Here is a 20951-nt window from a genome sequence, read left to right as displayed (position 1 = left end):
TTACCAGTGCAAATAGTAAATCATTCTTTATTTAAGATAATACAGTAGGAATAAATTCAAATACCTTCCATTCATTTATGCAAAGTGAATGCTTTCAGACTCATCATATCAGGAAATATGACGAAAATGCTTCCACCTTAAGGTTTCAACATGACATTACACAGCAGTTCCAGGGCACATTTGTTACATTAATTCATTAATTGAATGTACAGTAACAGGATCACATGTGTTTTGTTCTATTTTTAGCTGTAGTTGTACTATAACATTTTTGGATTTAATTGTAAGATGACATTTTCTTTCTTGACAGTTTTTGTGGTGCACAAACACCAAGAAAGCTACAGTGAGTTTTTAAAGTGCAAATTATCAGCATCAACAACCAAAAATGACTTTTGGTACAAAAGGAAATCACTTTAATGGTCTTAACAAGAGTAAAAGTCTACTGCATCACTCTTCAATAAATGTTTCAAACAGACAAAAAAAAGCTTTAAATGTAATCACTGTACATACACAGTTGTACGATGTACAACAAACGCAAGAGAAAGCACTCGGATCACAGGCCTCAGCCAAGGTTGCTCAGTTTCCCATGGCACAATTTATCTACTTCCTCCTATTCCAGAAAAAAAACAAAATCAGTCCTTAATGTTTGAAGTTGTGGTGCCCACACACACACACACACACACACACACACACACACACACAGACATGCAAAGAGACAAGCAGATTAATGCTGGGAAAGACATAATATACATAATTAACAATTTATATATCTACATATATCTTTAATAAAGCATTTTAGACAGAAATGTTCAATTAAAATATGGTTAAAATATATATATTTGCATTTCTTGAAATACTTGATATAAATCACAACCATGTCCACTTAAAACAAAAGTGCCTCCTGTGATTTATTTGATCAAGATATGTGCACAGAAATACTTCCTTAAAATAAAACCATTTCTGTGGCTTAAAGTTCTGCATATGTGATTTCCGACAGGTCAGCAGTTAGTGAAAAGCTGCCGATCCTCATAAATGAGAAAGCACAGCAAAGACGAGAATGTGTATGAACTACAGTACGTCTACCATATTTGGATGAAGAGAAAACACACAGCATAGATGACAAATAGTGGTTATTTCCAACAATAAAAAAAAGGAAACCACAGCAAGCTACGTGATATAAAACTAATAAGTCCTATACACCAAACATTATCCATATAATAGATATAATTCTGACCTGATACAACATCAGGTCAGAAGTGGATCAGACTGACAGTTCACTCATAACAAAATTCACATGGCATGTGGGGTTTGACCGGATATTAAAAAGAAAAAACAAGGTGGGTTAGCTGTCTTAGATTTCTTGACAAATGTGGTTATTTGCTTTATATTAGGAGGATTTAAAAAAAAAAAAAAAAAAAATAGTCATTTGTACAGAAGATCCCATCTTTAAATATCACTAACTGATGCATCTGAAGAAAATCAAAATATAAACATTTGCTGTTTTATGGGTAAAATGTGCATCTCGGAGTTATCTTTGTCAGTCCACTACGAGCACAAGTGCTGATATTGATTCACATCTTCTGTCCCATTCATATTAATATGAAAGGCAACAGATCAGGTTTCATATTTTAAAGTACCTGGTTGGTCTTAACCCTTAACTTTGCCATGTCAGTTAAAAGTACTGTAAAAGTTGTACTTTTGGTTATTGTGTGTTAAATTAAGAGACTGTGAATAAGTATAGCTTAATACAAACACAGAGGTTTTACTTCAGACAACTCACTGTATTATCACACACAGTTCCCATAAATCACCACATCTACAATACATATGTTACAAAAAGCATCCTGGGATTTTTTTTTTTTAGGGCTAAAGAGACAGAGTTTTATGCTAAACCTTTATTTTACAAGCCCATGTGTTCCAGGTAATAGTTTACTTTTCCTCATATTTTTAGAGTTTTAGAGTTTCTCGTTCACTATCATTAACAGCAAAGGCCATTTTTTGTGCGGGTTGGTAGTGAATCCGACACTTATTAAGTACCTTGTATGACCCTAGTAGCCTCAGTTACTTGGTGATTAACAGCAGTAATTGTCACTGCCATTCACAGAAGACACATTTGTCTAGTTTAAATAATAAAAAAAAATACTCGTCAGAATGAAAACTGCATTATTTATGATTAAACTGACTTCTTCGATGCCTCCTACCGATTTACTGCTTTCATGGGAGCTCAACTCCCACATAACTCCAACCCTAAAGAGAGGTTTTTGAATAACTCCGCTTGAAAAGATGCGACCTGTAAAATAAAGCATTACTGGTTTCATGTTTCAAAACTGTCACTAGAAACAAGAAATAGCTTTTTAGGAAGAAAAAAAGCGAAGTGAAAAATCAAATTGTGTGTTACACAGTCTACTTGGAACAGATCCCATTTCACTCATCAAATATGTAAATGGCTCAGTGTGCTGTATGTTAAGGTATGTGTGGATGCCCTGCCTCATCAGCCAAGTTGAGGATATAGCCCGCTATGTCGTCCTCTGTGGGGAAATCTGGCATTACCCATGATTCATTGGCGGCAGTGACTTGCAGGCGACATATCGGACAGTTTCGGCTCTGGCCACTCCTGCAGGAACAGAAAAGAACATAAAGAAACGTTCCGTGACAAAACTATAATTATTTCCAAGACCAATGTTTGAATCGACCTCAACGTTTTCTGTCTTCTTACCATTTATCAATGCACTTCTGACAGAAGCTGTGTGCACAGGGCAGAATAAGATCAGCCTTCCCGTCCATGCAGATACAGCACTCCTCCTCATCTGTCAGCTGCTTCACTCTGTGAGGAAACAAAGAAACGCCTTCACACCAAAATGTAATCAGTTCTTCCCAGGCCCCAATCCTTAGCAGTAATGAAAACATAAACCTTTGCACTGCAACCATTTTGACAGGTCACAGGAGGAAAATCACAGGTGTAAAGAATGTAATGAATTCCCTTAAGCTTCCTCAGCTTCCATCACACTAGTTTACTATCACACGGTCTTGACTCACGTGAACAGTGTGATCAGAAACACTTACCCTTTCCTGCTAAAACATGACAAAATGGCTGTTGTTAGGGCAAAGGGCCCATGAAGTGGACTTGGGTAACATTCGAGTCATGGGAACTTACCTGCCCATCCACATACTGGCCTGGCAGGAGTCTGTTGAGGGGAGTTGGGCAGAAGGGCCCTCAGTGGCGCCTTCTACAGACAGCACCTCAGCAGCCTGACTGGTGATGTCACGGTACAGCTGGGTGAACTGGTACAGGTTCATGATGCGAGATGCTTCCACCATTGCGTTCTCCTTGTTAATCTGGTAGGGGAAAAGGCAACCAGGTTAATTATGATTCACTGTTGCAATTTACTGTGTTTATACCCATTCACTGACAATCCTACACTGCTATTATTATGACTGGTCTCTGACTTGCCATATTGTCTTAAGAAGACAAAGAGGGACTGTTATTCATAAAATACAATCTCGATTTTATCCACCATTAGACACAAGAGAGTTTGATCTATAGATGTCATTTTTCTTCATTAGCACCGAACACACACTAGGAATCATTCATCATCTACATTATCAGCCTCTCTCTTTTACTGTCACAAAATGATATGGTGCAAACAGATGCTCGGGTTGGCATGCGATGTGTGAGCAAAAGGGCATTTTGGTTTCACCTTGGTACAGACGATCCTGACAGCCACCTTCCACAAGGCTGAAGCATCGGATCCTGGCTGCACCTCAAACAGCAGGTGCTTCTGCTGTCCAGCAGCCAGCTTGGCCGTACTGAGAGACATCCAGCAGAAGAGAGTGAAGGTAGAATCTAAAATTTTAAATACAATCCTGGCTATGCTGGAAGCAAACCCTAAAACTGTGTTTTAGGGTTTGTAATGAGGACCCAGTATGTAGCAGAATGAGTCAGATCTGGGCTCAACAGTGGCCCTTCATCCTTTTGCTTGACCTTTTCTACACTTCGTACTTTGTACGATATCTATAAATCACACTGATTAAGTGAGAAATCAAAAATGTTTCTTTTTATTCAAAGTTATACCTACAACACAACTAAGTGCACAAAAGAGAAGAGAGCTTCCTGAAGCCACTGTACCTGATGGTGTGACAAAAAGTCAATACAATCCCCACCAGCCCATCCAACATTACTGAAAGAAGTGATGAATCTTTTACAATTGGAAAAGGTTAAATTCTCATTTAGAGGGAATGTAAACAAATTTCAGGCGATACGGCAACCCTTTATAGACCATTTTGAGAAGACAAAACTGTGACTGTCACACCAGTGGCATTCCATTTTTTCCCTTTCCCTTTTTCAAGCAGCATCCTGTGAGTTTTATTTTAATTTTTTTTGTTTTGTTTTGTTTCTTCGGGGGAGGGGGGTGGGAGAAGTTCACTTTGGGAGAAGTACACTTTGCATTGTTAAAAAAAAAGAAAAGCACAACATTATAAGATATGATACTGTGTTGAAAATGTCAATAAACAAATATATATATAAAAAAAGTCAATATAATTAAAGGACATGTGAGTGGATTTATTTTTTTTCTTCAGTTTTACTTCATATTAATGAGATTTTTATTTAAAAAACTGAGACCAGCTCACTTGTTACTGTTGCTGAGAGCAAGTGCTCCAAAATAAACTGGCAAAGGAGGTACTTCATGAATGCTGTGAATTGAAAATGGGTTAAATCCTGCATTAATGAGTGATGCTGCAGCTCTGGAGTTTAGCTCTTAAGAGGAACAGTCTAAACTTTTATGTATTGAGGTGTCAAACGCTGATCTTTTCAGACCTCTCTGCCGTTCATCAAATACATTGTTAATAAAGCAAGCATATTCATTACACTGTCTTTGCACTGCATAAACATGTATGTTTACATGACTGAACATCAATTATTTCTTTACAGGACATTTTGTGTCCCTGAACAGTTGCATAATGTAACCTCAACAGACTGTGACTTACACATCATTGAGTTCGGCCACTCGAGCCAGAAACTCCTCGTAGGTGAGGTAGCCACTGTCACGTACCAGTCCGAGGTGTTTCACCAACTTCTCAGGCAGACGGGTCAACACCGCCTGACCTGAGATCTGCTGGCCCATCCCGGCAGCAGCACTTACAAAACAGCACTAGAAGAAGGTCGCACCTCATTCAGTTCTGCAGAGCACACATAAAAGTCAGTTATAACAATCCAGATTAGACTGTGATAACTTAGATGTTTTTTAAAATGTACATTTTTAGATGCCTTAATGTATTTTCTTGTCTCATTATTTTTTACATTGATCTAAATCTAATGTGTGATTTAGGTTGACCTCACTTGCTTTGTCTTGAAGAATAGCCTCAATGTTCCAAGAGGCCATAAAATCACTTTTACTTTCACTAAAAGAGCACTTTATTAGGAAACTTTTGCTAATACTTTGTCAGTAGAGCCTGACTGTATCACATAATTTCTGCTGCACACAGTCATAATGTCATGTCAGTCTCTTGTTCTACCACACCCAAAAGTTTACTATCAGATTCACATGGGGTGGAACCGCTTAAGTTTACTAAACTAACTAACTCCAGACCACTAAGACCAGTTTGAAGATGAACATGTCTCCAAAGACGTTGAAAAACAAGAGATAAATCATAAGATGTCAACAATACTCAGATAGAATGTGACATTCAAATCATGTCTCATTGGCATAAAGGACCAAAGTGTGTCACCGTTAGCGCCTCTGATCAACCCTCCAACTGACCATGCCATTTGGGTGGTAAAATGACAATAAGGATAATTTCTTCTCCTTTCCTTATTTAACAATAAGATGGTGACACAGTGTTGTATTTAATCTGTATAGAGGGAGGCCTTAAAATAAAGATGAAAAAAATTTGAGGCCAACAAGTTAATTCTCAAAATTAGATTTAAGTAACTGGTCTTGTATCACAGAGGTGGCAAAGCATCAGGAAGGGGAGAATGTTGATCTTTCTCAGGAAGGTGGCTTAGACACAGACACTTGTGTGACAGTGATATTACATGATTAAATATGTTTTGCAATAACACATACACATACTTACATACATAACAAAAAGGGGTTATTTTCTTTTAGTACATGGGGGTGTGTTCTCAATAATAGTGCAAATAATCGAAACAAATATGTGGGCCTATCAAGAAAAGGGTTTGGAATAGCTCGCTTTGTTACCATAGCCTCCTCACGAGCATTATTTAACTCACAGGACCTGCACATGAACTAAATTAGTCCAATAACAATTATAACGAGCTTTACCGGGAAGCTAATGCTGTAGCAGGGAAGTAACTGCAGCGAATAACCGCGAATTCCGGTGTCTGTGGCTTTCGTCAACTCGAGTTTCAAACCGCCTTTTATTAAACCACGTCCCTGCTCTAACTGAACTTCAAGTCAAACACGACTTCTCTGCCATTACTAACTCACAGCGACAGCAGTCTGCTAACCAGCAGAACCGTTCATTAGCAATTAATTCACGACTAAATAAGCCACTGGGTGTAAATAGACACCGACCGACACGATAGGAAAGACAACTGAGACGATGACATGGAGCAATGAAAGAGAAGGAAAGAGATAAGCTTCTTACCGAAGTGTCAACATCAGTTACAGCACTTCACTTTACTAGCTCTGCTATTAGTTTCTGTTTGTGTTGACGCCACACGGTCGCAGGTTGATGACGTCGCGGTCACGTCATTTTCACAGATTGCGGAAAATGTAACGGAATTCGCTGTTTAGAGGGGCACAATTCCACTAAAGTAATAATTTAAATTTAATTATTTTACATCTTGCTACACTTGTAGTCGAACACTCGAACACATTTTATCTTATACAAGTCATAACAGATGAACTCTTGTTTTTGTTATCTATGTGCAGAAATGTATATCAACCAGCAGGTGGCAGCAAATAATACCAACCAAAGATGAAGCCAAATCCCTGTCTATAATATTTAAACCTCTAAGTCTTATAGGATAATGAGGAGCAGCAGATTTTCAGTGCTATTTCACTTACCTCTTCTCCTTAAGGAATCTGTGGCACGTTGGAATTTCATTGTTGATTTGTAGAAGGAAAAAAAACACAGCAAGTGTTTTTATTGACACTTGCTCTCACAGTTTTACCTCAGTCTTCACCAATGACAGACACAAAAAGATAATAGAAGTGAAAGCAGCTGTCTTGTGCAGAACTGAGTCCACGTCATCATCTATCGCTTTATTCTCTACCAGAGGGTTGCGGGGGGGGGGGGGCTGCTGTGCCAATCTCAGCTACATCCGGCGATAGGCGGGGTACACCCTGGACAGTTCGCCAGTCCGTCGCAGGGCCACACACATAGAGACAAACAACCATTCACTCTCACTCTCACACCTATGGTCAATTTAGGGTGTCCAATTCACCTAATCCCCACATTGCATGTTTTTGGACTGTGGGAGGAAGCCAGAGAACCTGGAGAAAACCCACGCACACACGGGGAGAACATGCAAACTCCATGCAGAAAGGCCCTTGTTCCAACCGGGGCTCGAGCCCGGGTCTTCTCGCTGCAAGAGTGCTTACCACTACACCCACCGTGTGGCCCCGAGTCCACGTCATTCAATTTTAAATTTAGAAACAGTATGAAAGGCTGCTATCCATTAACTGAGCCTGGCTGCATACATGAATGTGTGGGTGCTGAACAAGTCCTGAAAAATCTGCCACTGTCAAGAGACATTTATGAATGATGATTTGTGGTTTATAGCTTTAATCCTGCGGCATTTTCCTTTAAATGCTTAGAAAAAAGGAGAAATGCTACAAGCCAGGTATGAACAATTTTAATATCCAGATTTTCTGAAAACAAGCATACTTACTGTATATAAAGACTTTACACTGTACATTCTGGTCATTTTGATACATTCCATTGAAAACATATAGAGAAGATCAATGAACAACCCAAGAAAATATGGATTGTTTTGAATTTGGTGAATCACAGCAGTACAAATAGAACTTGAAGTTGCTGCATTCATTAATAAAACTGTACATTTTTTTTAAATTACAAATTACAAATGTTCTCTGTTACTTCTTTAATTGGCTTACTGCCTGTGTGGTCCATAAACTGATAGTTCTGATGATGAGCCATTCTTTCTGATTGGCAGTAACTACTATTCGAACACACTCAATGTCAAAGCCAATCTTATGGTCCACGTTGTTAACCTCAATGTTTCCACCTTTAAACTCCCCTAATGTTATGTAGGATGTACACTGCCTTCCATGCTTAGTTTCCACAGATCTCTGGCCCACCTCCAGAGCTCCGTGATGAAGAATGTCATTCTGCCGATCGTCTGTACCTGTGACAATTTTAATTCTGCTGATTTTAGTTGGTTTACTGAAGATAATGATAAAGAAATCTCCAGTGCAGGGGGGTTTCCCCCAGAAATATTCATCAGCTATACTACTGTAAGCCTTTGTGGCATCATAGTTTTCAAAAACATTTATGTTTGTGTAAAGGCTGGCAGGGGGGTTGTCAGGAATGTCTATGGAGTCTTCCTCAAAGTCGTCATCCTTCAGTTTGTTCTCTGCTCCTTTGTAGGAAGAGTAGTAACCCATGTGCTGGAAAAGTGAGGGCTTGAAGCGGATCACATCCTTCTGAGCGAGCAGCCCTCTGAAATGGATGAGGAGCCAGTCACAGGGCATTTCCTGGTAGAACATGAGCAGGAAATGAGCCAGACGTGGAAGGTCTCTGGAGTGATACAGCTTGCCGATGTAGCCCAGCTTGGAAAACTCCAGCATCACCCAATAGGAGCCCTCTCTGGAGGTGATCACCTTCTTCAGCGCTGTCAGGAAGTTCCTGGAGCAGCGCACATCATCCTCTAACATCATGTAGAAGTGAGAGAGGTTTGTGCAGAAGTTGAGGAGGAAAGCGTAGTCAACATTCTGCTTAGAGCGGAAACGAACCCTGTCCTCTGGGTCATTGTAGTTCCTTTTTAACCCATCAAGAGATGGATAATACTCCTCTAGAGCCTGGATCACCAGGAGGCGTCCGGCAATGATGTGGTGAGCAAATTTCCTGGTGATTTCCTGCACCAGGTTCTCACACCAGACCAGGTCAAAGTCTGCAAGGTGGACCACGACCACAATCTCTTTAAGTTCCTCATAACTGGACTGATCAAATATGGATTTGATGGTTTCTAGAAGATAATTTCCCTTTTTCCTCTTGACAGATGACAGACCAATGGTCAGATACTCTGTGAACACAAAATACTTGAGTCACTTTACTATACTTTACTATACTAAATCCTAAAATACTTCTTGTTGTGTTTCATTTGACACGTTCAAACATCAAAGTGGTATCATTTTTGGTAGAAATACCTACTTTTGCGTGTCAGAGGAATCCCTGCAAGATATCGATATGTCACATTGATGGTCCCAGAGAAATTGGATAAGTCTCTAAATGTGTGGACATATCTTTCAGAATTTGCAGGATGCATCAGTGTCTCCCCCAGTTGTCTTTTTTCAGCCTCCTAAAATGACAGGGAAATGACTTAAAAACAAGTGCACGCTGAGCTGAACAAAAAAGACAAAGCACTTGAGCATCATCATATTTAATAAATGTCACAATGAGAAACCTACCAGAACATATCCACCATCCATGTACAGGTTAAAGAAGAGCAGAAAGGTGACGAAGAAGCCGAGGAATGGGAACATGGATCGTTTCCTGAAACACCTCATCTTGTCCATGGACTTCCATATCAGCCTCATGATCACTCCTCTCGCTGCAGGAAATCAGAGACAAACAGCAGCCCAGTTATTCAGTGGATATTAAAATGACACAACTGGCTGACCTTACATTTAAAATTCTGATCCTTGTCATCACTTGGGTAAGACCACTGATTATTGAAGATTAGTATCGACCTCAGAATAACAAACACTTCATCACCTGCTTCCAAACAGCAGGTATCTGGTATAATCACAGACAATTTGATCCATAGTTTAAATAAAAACATACTGCAAAAATGATTCAATTTGAAACAATTTGCTGTACTGGGTTATGAATATCTTGCTGGGTGGACATTAATCTTTAAGTGGGTTGTAATGAAACACTAAGTGACCAACATACAAGTGACATTATCACTGGAAAAAACAATAATGATTACTAATGATGAGTCACTTTGGTCTTTATTGTAACGAGTCACGAGGGTAAACATCGCCTGTCTGTTCAGTTTGTGTGCAGCTGTCATAGCAATTTCACCAATCAACAAATGCTACATTACATAGAAAACAAATGGTCATTATTCAGTGTGATATTTGCATGAATAGTTGACAAATCCTTTAACTTTCAAAAAATGACACAATCTGTTCCTTTTTTGGCATCTTACACCAAAATGAAGCCCACCGTGCCACTGGGTGCAGTAACTTCATATGCAAATTATAATTCATTGGGTTATTCATTGCTCAAATACCATTTTATGGAGAAAAACAGTCTGCCAGAAAAGTGGTCTATTTTACCTTTGTGTCAGACAGTGGCTGCTGAGAAGCGACACAGCAACAGTAAGTGGAATTATAATGACAGCTGTGAGTCAGTGTTGTGAAACTCCTCACAAAAGCGCCTCTATTTTAGACAGCAGCTTGAGAAATCAGATATTGAGACGATAAAAGAATATCTAACAAGTTGAAATGATGCTTTCTCCGGGAGAAGAAATACTGCGAAGAAATTAGATCTTTGAGTGGATCTAAACAACAAACAAAACTCTAAGAGGCCACACACATTTATATGGAGATGAAGGTACATCTATGAATAAATAAGCACCATTTGTTGGGCCTGTTTGTTTAAAATGCTCCTCTGCCAAGTTGTTTTTTATTTTGTTATTTTCGCTCTGTAAATTATCAGAGTGCATGCCCACTGAGCTCATTTCTATGACAAAAGTCATTTTAAATTAGAGCTGGTAAAATAATAACAGATACAGCAGAATACTAATGAGTCCCAGGATTAAAAAGATAAAATATGTCCTGGAGAAAGGTTTATCTTTACTGTTGAGCATTAAACACAGTCTCTCTGGAACAGAAATGAGAAAAGATTTGTTCCGGCGTCAACTAATCTTTTGTTTTTATAAACAAAAAAAGGCTATTACAGCAGTGCACCATGCTAGTATTGGGGCAGCTCTCCTGACATTCAGGTAAGTCTTCTGGACAAACCTAAAGCAGGTAAAATGAGGATAAACTGGATGATTCATACAAGCAATTTCTCCTTCTATTAATGTTTTCCAGGATCTGCATTTAATCTGGTACAACAATAGCTTGTGGACAAATTATATAAAACATAAAGGGCAATTTGTCTGAGGTTGTTACTGCAACAAATGCTATTGGATTACTCTCTTGAATTGCACATTAAGGCTGCCAACAGTCAAACAAATGGGAAGCTGAAATGATCCTGGTTGTCTCTATTTCATTCAGTATGTCTGCTTAATTACTCTTAGGAGCAACCACATTTATTAACATTTGTTCTTAAGTGATTGCAACTGAACTTTAAAACTGGAGATGTGTTTCTATTTAGAAAACACTTCACTAAAAAAAACACCATATATAATATTTAATTTATCATTACCTTGAACTTTACATCTGGGTAAAGTATTAGATTAAAATATTACATTACATTACATGTCATTTAGCAGACGCTTTTATCCAAAGCGACTTACAATGGAAACAAGTACAATTAGCCAGGGGTGGAATCGAACTTGCGACCATGATGTCTTTCGTACACAAGGTAGGGTCTTAACCACTGAGCCACTCCACCCCCTATAAAAATATAAATATAAATATAAAATAAAGAGGAGGGGCCAGTGTTTAATATGCTAAATATGTGCAGAAAAATGGGGACAAAGTGGATGAAGTCCATAAGTCTTGGATTTGCATTTAGCCTTAATTGCAGTGCATTTCAAGCTTGCTGGGTTTCATTAGGCTGCACAAGGAGTTTGTTTTCACCACTGATGTATTTCCTATTATTATTTAAAGGGATACAACTGTGAGACTTTGCAAAAGACACTTTAATGAAAATGGTCAAAATTGATGCCAAGGCCATGATATTGATTTTTACTCCAATATAGATTAAAACAGTGCTGCTGCAAAAGGATGCTGCTCAAAAAATTGGGCATCATCCATCACTACCACACGACACTACAGACTGAGAAGCTGAAGAAGGGGAATAGCTGATGATTGCAGTCGACAGCTTCCTACCACTCAATGATGTAACTTTAAGGAGCCACAGGGATTTGAACAAGGGAATTGAAACAAAGTCATTGTCTTCATCTGGCAGTTGTGAGAGCAACAACTGACCGAAAGGAGCTGACTGTGTAAAATGCAAGGCACTGTTCAATATAGGCCAGTGTTTACTGACAGGAAATGAAGCAAATAGTCTAGCAAATAATCAGTTTTGCTGCTTTGTCATTCATTCATTGTCTACCACTTTATCCTCCACATGAGGGTTGCGGGGGCTGCTGGAACCAATCCCAGCTGACACGGGGCGAAAGGTTGGGGTACACTCTGGAAAAGAAAACCCACACACACGGGGGAGAACATGCAAACCCCACACAGTTAGACCGCTTGGTGAACCCTAGGTCTTTTTGCTGTTTTGTAGATGTGTGTCTTATTTTCAAAGAGGCATAATTAAAGTTCATACATAAAATAGAAAACTGGGTTTTTGTTGTTTCCTCATTCCTTTCATGCTCATGTATGTGGAGAACTCCAAACAGCCATGCAGACAGCAACACTATAAACAACAAAAGGGGTCCACAGGCTTCCTGTCACGAGATTTCAGTAAATTCCATGTTTTTGTGGGAGCTTAAAAAGATCTCCCAGAGCCACAAAAGATTACTATTATATAACCTTTTTTCACACACTGAGTAGGACTCCACAGGAATGAACAGAATTGTATATGTAAAACTTTTCTGGGACCACCATTTCCAGAATGTCATGATGTAAACGTCAGTACAGCAAATGTCGTAGAACAAATAGGTCAGAGACAACCCAGGTACGTAAACAAGCAAAGACAAACTGGAAACCCCAACAGCATCTACTGTTGGTGTGATTATGCGCATTCATGCATTGTTTTCAGTCAATTAGCAGTTTATGAATGAAGAATTATCAGTCTTCGGGAAAAAAAACCCAGATAATAAATACAAGGTCTGTGGCCACCTGCTTGTGGCTGACAGATTGCAGAGTAATACAACCCAAATGATGGGTCCATTGTTTCTGCATCCATTAAATTGTGTGTGTGTGGTTCAGCAATGCTTAAATGCTTTAAATTAAACGACATCCATCAAGATATTTACTCCCAATCTCTGTCATAGAGCAGTTTTAGTCCCCACCAGTAACAGACTGGGGTTGAACTGGGTGGGAATGTGTGTAACAGTAAGAAATGCTGAGGCAGAATATGCCCGCTCAGCAAAACTGCCCCTCTCAGAATAAATTAGGGGAAAGATGAATGTCATACTTGTTGCTGCGGAGACAAAGCGCTGTGAGACTCGACTGTGATGAATCTACGCGACAACTGGAACACATTATTGACTCACTGAACGCAGACGATTTAAAGCTGGTGATGCATCAACTTTAGGCTGACAAATGTTTTTTTTTTAATGTTTTAAGTAAATCTGGGACGCATTCAAAGTCGTAGTTTAGATCAGTGGTTGGCGCTGACATTGTGTATGATCATCTCTGTCTGAGGGACAGATGATATAGAGTTGATCCACTGAAAGTCAATTGGCGCTTTTGCACAACACAGTCCTAGCACGGCTCCATTAGCAATATTAACTGGTACTTTTTTGAGTACCTGCTCTGGTGAGGTTCCAAGCCAGCTAAGCCAATACTAAAGATGACGTCGTCAGACTTCCGGTCACTGATTGGTCAGAGTGTTGTCACTGGAAGAGTCATGAGCACGACGTCCGACACAAGAATCAAATGGAACAATGCCGAACTGTAGATCAGTTAAAGACTTAAAAATCCTGAAAACATGCGTTAATCTCCAACTTTTAGCAAAGAAATGTTTAAAGGCGACATCGAATGCTTGTATCACACATATATGTTAGTTATGGAGGTCTACTTACATATATTAACTTGTTTTCATGGTTCAAAACCTTGTAATCGCTGCAAACGAGCCGATCAAAATATCTCCTCACTGACGCTCTCGTCAGCCGCGCTGTTTCAGACCAAAACCACCCCCCCAGAACGTGGACTGTGTTGTGATTGGCCAGCCAACGAGAGCTTTCCCACTTTCCTGTGATTGGCCAGGTACCTGGAAGTGACGTGTTTAGAACGTCAGCTCTCAGATACGCAGCTCTTTTTTTTTTTTTTTTTTTTTTAAACAACTTTATTGAAATACGGTTACATTACAAAAGTGAAGAAATAAACATATTACATTAGTGAACAAACAGAGCAAAAACAGGAGAAATAAAACTTTGCCAGGGTAGCTGATGAGTTATTAAAAAAAGAAAAGGAAGACCAAACATTGACAGTCTTAATTGCTTTTTTGTTATTAGAGCCAGAAATCAAATAAATCAGATACGCAGCTCTCCCTCTGGCACGATTGATGCTCTGCTCGTCATTATCAAAACATTGTTAAATGGCTGTGTCACGACCCCGCGCCGTAATCCCTTACACATTTGACCCGGAGTCTGACCCAGAGACAGAAGATACTGTCGCAAGTGAAACACCTCCACAACAAAGACTGCTGCAGGACGCCTCAGAATGGTAATGTTTTCTCTGTGTATATTCCCAATACTGTATGTGGTTAATTGTAGGGAGACACTAGTTGAGGCTTGATAACCCGCCCTTCCCCCCACCATTTTTTCTAAGTATAAGCTACAGCAATACCTGTACATGTCTTTTTGTTTTCTATTTAGATTTTATCACTTGCTGTTTGGTGAAACGCTCATTTTAACATTTTGTGTAGATATCTGGTGGGACTGTAATGAAAGTAGTTTTGTTCCCCTGTACGTAATATGAGTAACTGATGAATAGAACTCTTGAATCTATGAAATGTGTTACTGTACTTTTCATACACAATACTGTATCTCTGGAAGGTGCACTTGTGGGAACTGCATGACGATGCCCACAGAAGGGGAGAACGTCTGCTGTAGAGAAACACTTATGGTATTATTTTGCCCATAAGCAATAACTAAGTGTTGTAAAATAATGGATTAGTAAATGTTAGTTTAGATTTATTTTTTTATAAAGCAATGTAGTACAAATTTTACTATTTTCAATCCTGTAATTAGGCCAGTGCCCTATAATGTAGCTCCATTTTCTTTAATCCTGTCTGTAACTATGATTGTACCAACCTTTTTACAGTAATAATCCATCACTTTTTTGAGTGATCCAGCTATTTTCACCTAATTACTCTATGCCATTACTGTAACAGTATTGCTCTGCCCCTTTTTAGGTTATCCGAAGAATGAATGAACTTCCGGACACACCAACATGCATGATCTACCATCCAGGCCTGGAGCCTAACTGTTTGAACCCATACACACTGCAGAACATGAACAACATCTACCGGGCAGACTATGGGCCTTTGCGGGGAAGAACAATACACGAGTATGTATGTAACATACAAATAAGAGGCATATTTAAATCATAACACACATAAGTGATAAAAGAATTGTGTCTTAGAAATGTTTAATAAAAACTTTTTACACAAAATGTGCACAGTGCAAGAGCAGCATTTAATTTTTTTTACATTTCTATCCACTTTCCAGTCGCTACCGGCATTTAGCATACCGCAGCTTTGTCAGCTGGTGCTGGGGATATTTGGGACGACGTGTACGAGTTGTCATCCCGTCGTGTGTCGTGTGCCGGAAACGCCAGGAGTTTCCTGATCTGGCTGGACAATATGTTGGCTTCCGCCCACCCCTTGACTGAAGCGGGTCACGTGTGAGGCAATGACTTCCTCCTTTGAGGGTCTGTCATACTGGGCCGACAGGGTCTCTGGGATGGCGATCTTCCTCATGTCCTCAGCGAAAGACTCTGGGTCCTCCATCACCTCCTCGAACACCAGCCTCATCAATTCAGCCACATAGTCTTTAAAATGTAACAGAGAACCATGACATTACATTCAGACAGTAATTTCTTTACTGTGTCATTACATTTTCAGCTATTTAAATTTAAATGTGTTATTTGTTGTGTTAGGTGTTAATTTAAGTTAATAAGAAAGAAAACAAAGCCAAAAAAAGTTTGTCAGTATTTGTAAAACATGTTATTCAATGTAAATAAAACATTTTAGTGACTTACTGTACGTGGGGTCTGTTTTGACCGGCTTTGCGGTGGGTTCTCCCTTCTCGGCCTTCGAATACGACACTCTGTAGACAGCTTGGCCTAAAGCTGTTGTTGCCTGCTCACGGCTGGAATTTTCGTTGTGATGCATGGATGCAAGGTACAACCTATGTAATATAAAGATTCCAATCAATGAGACAGTCTTGTTTTGATTTTTAGTTCCAACGGTTATGATGTCCACTTTGCCACCTTCTCTGGGCCCGATGTTGAGGACGTTGCACTGTAGTACAGACTTCGTCGTAGTCCCTCCTTTTCCATGTGGTAGCTACCACCCACTTCATTGCTCTGTTGAGAGAATTGCAAACACAAAGTAGAAGCAACAAATTAAAAACATATCTTTCTTCAAAGTAAAATGTCACGAGAATCCTACACACCTGAACTAGCTGAAGGTCCAAAATTTTGTTGCTGTCCATGTGCATCAAGGAATAGCTCCCAAATTTTGCAGAGTGCCCTGAAGTAAACAGAACAATCTGAATTCATTTCTTGAAAAAAACTAGTGATTGATATTTTTTTTATGTTTACAAGTGGTATTTATGATTTTGATGATGGTCTGATTTTTTTCATTACCTGGAGAATCTGCACGCATGTCTCCTGCAATTTGAACTTTCCCCCCCCCGGTTTCAATGTGGAGAAAAGGACCTGCTGGTCACTCTTCCACTTGTGGACGATTGCAGGTTCCAGGTATTTCCTTGCATGTTTCCGGAAGGTGTCATAATGAGAAATCTGGAGCTGCAAGGCGCGGCATAGCTAACATAACAATAATACAAACAGTGTTTAGTAATTGTTTATTGGTCGAAAGTGTCATATGATTTGGACGACAAAACATTAATAGTAATACCTTTTCCAGCTGGATGAAGGATGCACCAGTGAAATATGTAGCAGCAGATAACTGTACATTGCCAACTGGGGTGTTCTTAATCATGGGCTGACTTTGCCACTTCCTGGAGTAGTTGCATTTTGGACACGTTTGATGAAATGCAACATACGTGCCCTTCTGTTGCTGCTGCACTTCGCAATTTCTCTTGCACACTGGACATGTGTCAAAAAGCTCCCTCAGGCAGGACTCAAATACAATGTATTTTTTATCCATGTATACAGCACTTTCCGTCCTACAAATGTAACAAGACAAAAAGCATTTAGCCTCACTTCTTTGATCTGAAGTGACATGCCTAGTGAACTTGAAGTCCGTACTTACAACATTGTTGAATCATGTGTTGTTAGGGATCCGCCAGGAGTAAAGGTTGGGTCATTTGGGTCGACTTGTGACTCTGGTGAGGTGAATCCCTCTTCCTCCTCTGACTCAACACGTGCTCTTTTTTGTGGTCCAAACCCTGGCACCTTTATAGGTGTGGATGAAAACATGTGCTCCGGTGGTGTGGTTTGTGTGCCAGCAGTCTCATGTGACAACACTGGTGTCTGGGTCCCTATGGAGTAGATACAATGTGTGAACATTTCATGCTCTTCAATAATTTGGTTCTTATGAAATTTCAATTCTACTTACTTTGGCTGTGCACGTGTGCTTTCAAGGTCCCAATTGACAGTTGAGTGGCACATGTTCTCACACTTGGAGCTTCTGTTTGTGTGCCCGTGTGGATAAAACGATCCTGGTATGGAAAATAGTAAAGGTTAAAACAATAATACAGATCATGCTCAAAAGACTGGCTTTCTACTTCATTAACTTTCCTGAATCTGCCCCAATTCGACTATAACTTGTTCCCTACTTTAACATAAACACACGTTTCCAACACCGCCAGAATAACGTTGTGTTTACAAGTGAGAGAGACACATGCACGCAATTGAAACGAGCGAACACGGTCCCAAACTTCTACAGCGATTAGCCTGCTTAGCTCTGTGCTCCCCGGTTAGTCACCCAAAATACAGCCGTGTTTATCGGCATGGAGAGACGCATACACGCAATTGAAACGAGCGAACACGGTCCCAAACTTCTACAGCGATTAGCCTGCTTAGCTCTGTGCTCCCCGGTTAGTCACCCAAAATACAGCCGTGTTTATCGGCATGGAGAGACGCATACACGCAATTGAAACGAGCGAACACGGTCCCAAACTTCTACAGCGATTAGCCTGCTTAGCTCTGTGATCCCCGGTTAGTCACCCACAATACAGCCGTGTTTACCGGCATGGAGAGACGCATACACGCAATTGAAACGAGCGAACACGGTCCCAAACTTCTACAGCGATAAGCCTGCTTAGCTCTGTGCTCCCCGGTTAGTCACCCACAATACAGCCGTGTTTACCATACCCATACACGCAATTGAAACACGAGCGAACGCGTGTAGCTTAGCATGTAGCCGGCTATCGCTAATGCTAAACGGCAGAACGAGCACACAAAGACAGTATTACTGTTTGAAATACTTACTTGTGCTGCAGGTAATCCAGCATGTATTGTAGGTACTGCTCCTTCTTTGAGGCGAAGTGTGGTGCTGTGCCCTGCTTTGTATTGCGCGAAGTTTGTGTAACAATCCTCCGTGAAGTGGTTGCCACATACATGGAGAATTTTGGGAAATGTAGCAGGCACATTCCCATCAGAAATGAACAATATCCACTGAGCTTTTGTTTGCTCATTGGTGGGGAGCTTGTGGAGCGTCTGTCCTTGTTTACTACAACCCAGAACAGAGCAAACTGATCTTTTTTTCGAAGACATGTTCTCAACCGATATGCTCAGCAGCTACAACGAGACTAGTTCTTCTTCTGCGGTTGAATTTACGCAACCGGATGTGCCCGGAGTAGTGCCCGCACCAGGAGGAGCTACGGTGGTGAGAGGAGTGTTGAGGATTTCTGATGACATCATCAGCTTCGGGAAGTGCAGATCCGCTTGGCAGAGCCCAGGACAACAATACAACACTATTTTCTCAGCAGTGGCTGAACTGTTTGTTCTGAAACTTCAGGGTTTCATAAACGAGGTAATGACGCAGATACACACACAAACGCAGCGTTAATTGGAGCTTCCGGTCTTTGTCGCCTTTAAAATCTCAACACTGAAAAGAAGCTGTCCGACTGAGTCTGTGCTCCAGTCATGCAAATGTAAACAAATCTTTTTAATGAACTGATTCTAAAGATTCAGTACACCGACAACAACTGCTTTACAAGTCACTTATCACTCGTTCGTGTGTCGCGTGTAAAACAAAGTCATGGCAGTTTCATGCAGCCGTGCTATGATGACTCCGCCCACGTTGAGGAGGTACTATATTGTTTTTTAAGCTGTGTCATGAGGGTAATAATGACTTCAACGGTAAAATAATGACCGTGTCTTCATAATCACATCGTTTAGTGATCATCACAGTGCTGAGATGTACTCAGGAATCTGTGCCAAGGGCTGAAATAGATAGCTTTCTTTTAATCCCCCTTACTTTATGAACTTCACAGTCTTTTCTGAATTCTGTGAACATCATTTTATATACAAACCACATCTCCGACACTATATTCAGCTATTATTCTCCATCTCGCTCCTGTCTCTGCGGGCCTCGTGGCAGAGCACTAATGTGGGTCAAAGCACTGACTGCTGAAGAGAGCCTATATCCTCATTACAATCGCCACCACTGGGACCGCGAGAGCCTTTCATGTTCATATTTGACCTGAAAGGTAAATACACTCGAGATGGCACTTCATGCCTGCTGTACAAGCTTTAGAAGTCGAGTATTATGTCTGCTCAGGGCCAAAAGCCTCTTTTAATAACGAGTATTCTGCAGCTGCACTTAGCTGCCCATTTGTTATTACATGACGGATTACAGAGATTTGAATACTTTAAACAATTGTAGTTAAATGCAGAACCGGCATTTTGAAAATACTGCAATATGTTCTGAGGTTTTACAGGAATCAAAAAAGCCAGCAACCGACACATGGCTGTGAAGCACAATTTTAAAACACTCTCCCAAATATGCTGCACTGTGCAAATATATTAGAGCTTAAACTTAAAGTGAAGAAATTGGCTTTTAATTCAGTAATACTGTATGTGCAATAAACAGAATAAACCCGGTTGATTCCTTTGCCTTTACAGCAGCACCAGCTCTCCTTCACACACGTTGTATGTACATTGTAGATAAGTTGTTTTAAGCTTCTTGGTGAACTTCAATTCTTCTGTGGACTCAGTTTGTCTCAATGTTTTTTGCGTCTGTTCATGTGATCCCACGACTTACTCCATGAGCCTCAACTTTAAGTCATTTAAATTCCTTCTCATAGATTTGTGTTTTGTAAATCAGAGAGATTCATACTCTGTATTAGTTGGAATAATATAGCATTAATTCTGATTGCAAACAGTGGCACAAACAAAATGAAAACTGTTTCTTGCACTGGATTTTCGTCTTCGAATCGGGTGTGTGCAGTGACATATTTTCCATGGATTATTACGATATTTATGGTTATGGTTACAGTTGTTCTTGGGATTATCTTTTATCAGTAAAAACCATGTGACATGATGTTGGCATGGGACGAGGCACTTATCCAGATTCAGGACATAATTGCCCTGAAAATGACTGAAAAAATTGGTTTTGACATAATTTAGTTTTGATTCATTTACTTAAACAGACATCGCCCTCTGTCTGCATCTACGCTGGTCAGAAACATTGCAATTTTTCAGGAAAAATAACTATTTTAATAAGACTATAATCAGTCATCAGAACCAATGCAGCAC

The 20951-nt window shown here is 40.0% G+C and overlaps 4 protein-coding genes across 8 annotated transcripts in view; 1 reads left to right on the top strand and 3 right to left on the bottom strand.

Annotated features, from left to right (window-relative positions):
• Positions 1-6697, bottom strand: rnf141 (ring finger protein 141). The gene is made up of 6 exons (XM_058646535.1): positions 6607-6697; positions 4984-5175; positions 3696-3804; positions 3152-3333; positions 2714-2821; positions 1-2611 (listed from the first exon to the last, which is right to left on the bottom strand). The coding sequence occupies exons 2-6, from the start codon at positions 5118-5120 to the stop codon at positions 2461-2463; spliced, it is 687 nt and encodes a 228-aa protein (XP_058502518.1). The 5' UTR covers positions 5121-5175; positions 6607-6697; the 3' UTR covers positions 1-2460.
• A 642-nt stretch (positions 6698-7339) lies between these two features.
• LOC131470265 (alpha-1,3-mannosyl-glycoprotein 4-beta-N-acetylglucosaminyltransferase C-like) overlaps positions 7340-20951 on the bottom strand; it is a 37560-nt gene continuing 23948 nt past the window's right edge. For all 3 annotated transcript variants that reach the window (XM_058645974.1, XM_058645976.1, XM_058645975.1), the window contains exons 3-5: positions 9615-9757; positions 9358-9505; positions 7340-9229 (exon numbers count right to left, since the gene is read on the bottom strand). In XM_058645974.1, the coding sequence (XP_058501957.1) occupies positions 8061-9229; positions 9358-9505; positions 9615-9743 (1446 nt within the window). In that variant the 5' untranslated portion in view covers positions 9744-9757 and the 3' untranslated portion in view covers positions 7340-8060. The remainder of the gene's footprint in view (positions 9230-9357; positions 9506-9614; positions 9758-20951) is intronic.
• LOC131470267 (P2X purinoceptor 7-like) lies at positions 14030-15893 on the top strand. 3 transcript variants are annotated; one of them, XM_058645980.1, is made up of 4 exons: positions 14036-14723; positions 15056-15125; positions 15415-15573; positions 15731-15850. In XM_058645980.1, the coding sequence occupies exons 1-4, from the start codon at positions 14596-14598 to the stop codon at positions 15848-15850; spliced, it is 477 nt and encodes a 158-aa protein (XP_058501963.1). In that variant the 5' UTR covers positions 14036-14595. The 3 variants fall into 3 exon arrangements, 2 of the variants coding, with proteins under 2 accessions (XP_058501963.1, XP_058501961.1); XM_058645978.1 differs by having other exon boundaries at positions 14049-14723; positions 15415-15569; positions 15731-15893; XR_009241874.1 differs by lacking the exon at positions 15056-15125 and having other exon boundaries at positions 14030-14723; positions 15415-15569; positions 15731-15872.
• On the bottom strand, positions 15634-19265 carry LOC131470266 (uncharacterized). The gene is made up of 9 exons (XM_058645977.1): positions 18681-19265; positions 17806-17908; positions 17500-17728; positions 17143-17413; positions 16872-17051; positions 16679-16755; positions 16494-16589; positions 16263-16411; positions 15634-16052 (listed from the first exon to the last, which is right to left on the bottom strand). The coding sequence occupies exons 1-6, from the start codon at positions 18963-18965 to the stop codon at positions 16723-16725; spliced, it is 1101 nt and encodes a 366-aa protein (XP_058501960.1). The 5' UTR covers positions 18966-19265; the 3' UTR covers positions 15634-16052; positions 16263-16411; positions 16494-16589; positions 16679-16722.

The sequence above is a fragment of the Solea solea genome, chromosome 12 (assembly GCF_958295425.1).
Source record: "Solea solea chromosome 12, fSolSol10.1, whole genome shotgun sequence".
In the NCBI taxonomy this organism is placed as follows: Eukaryota; Metazoa; Chordata; class Actinopteri; order Pleuronectiformes; family Soleidae; genus Solea; species Solea solea.
Note: the sequence above shows the minus strand (reverse complement) of the source record. Positions and strands in the feature narration are given on the sequence as shown.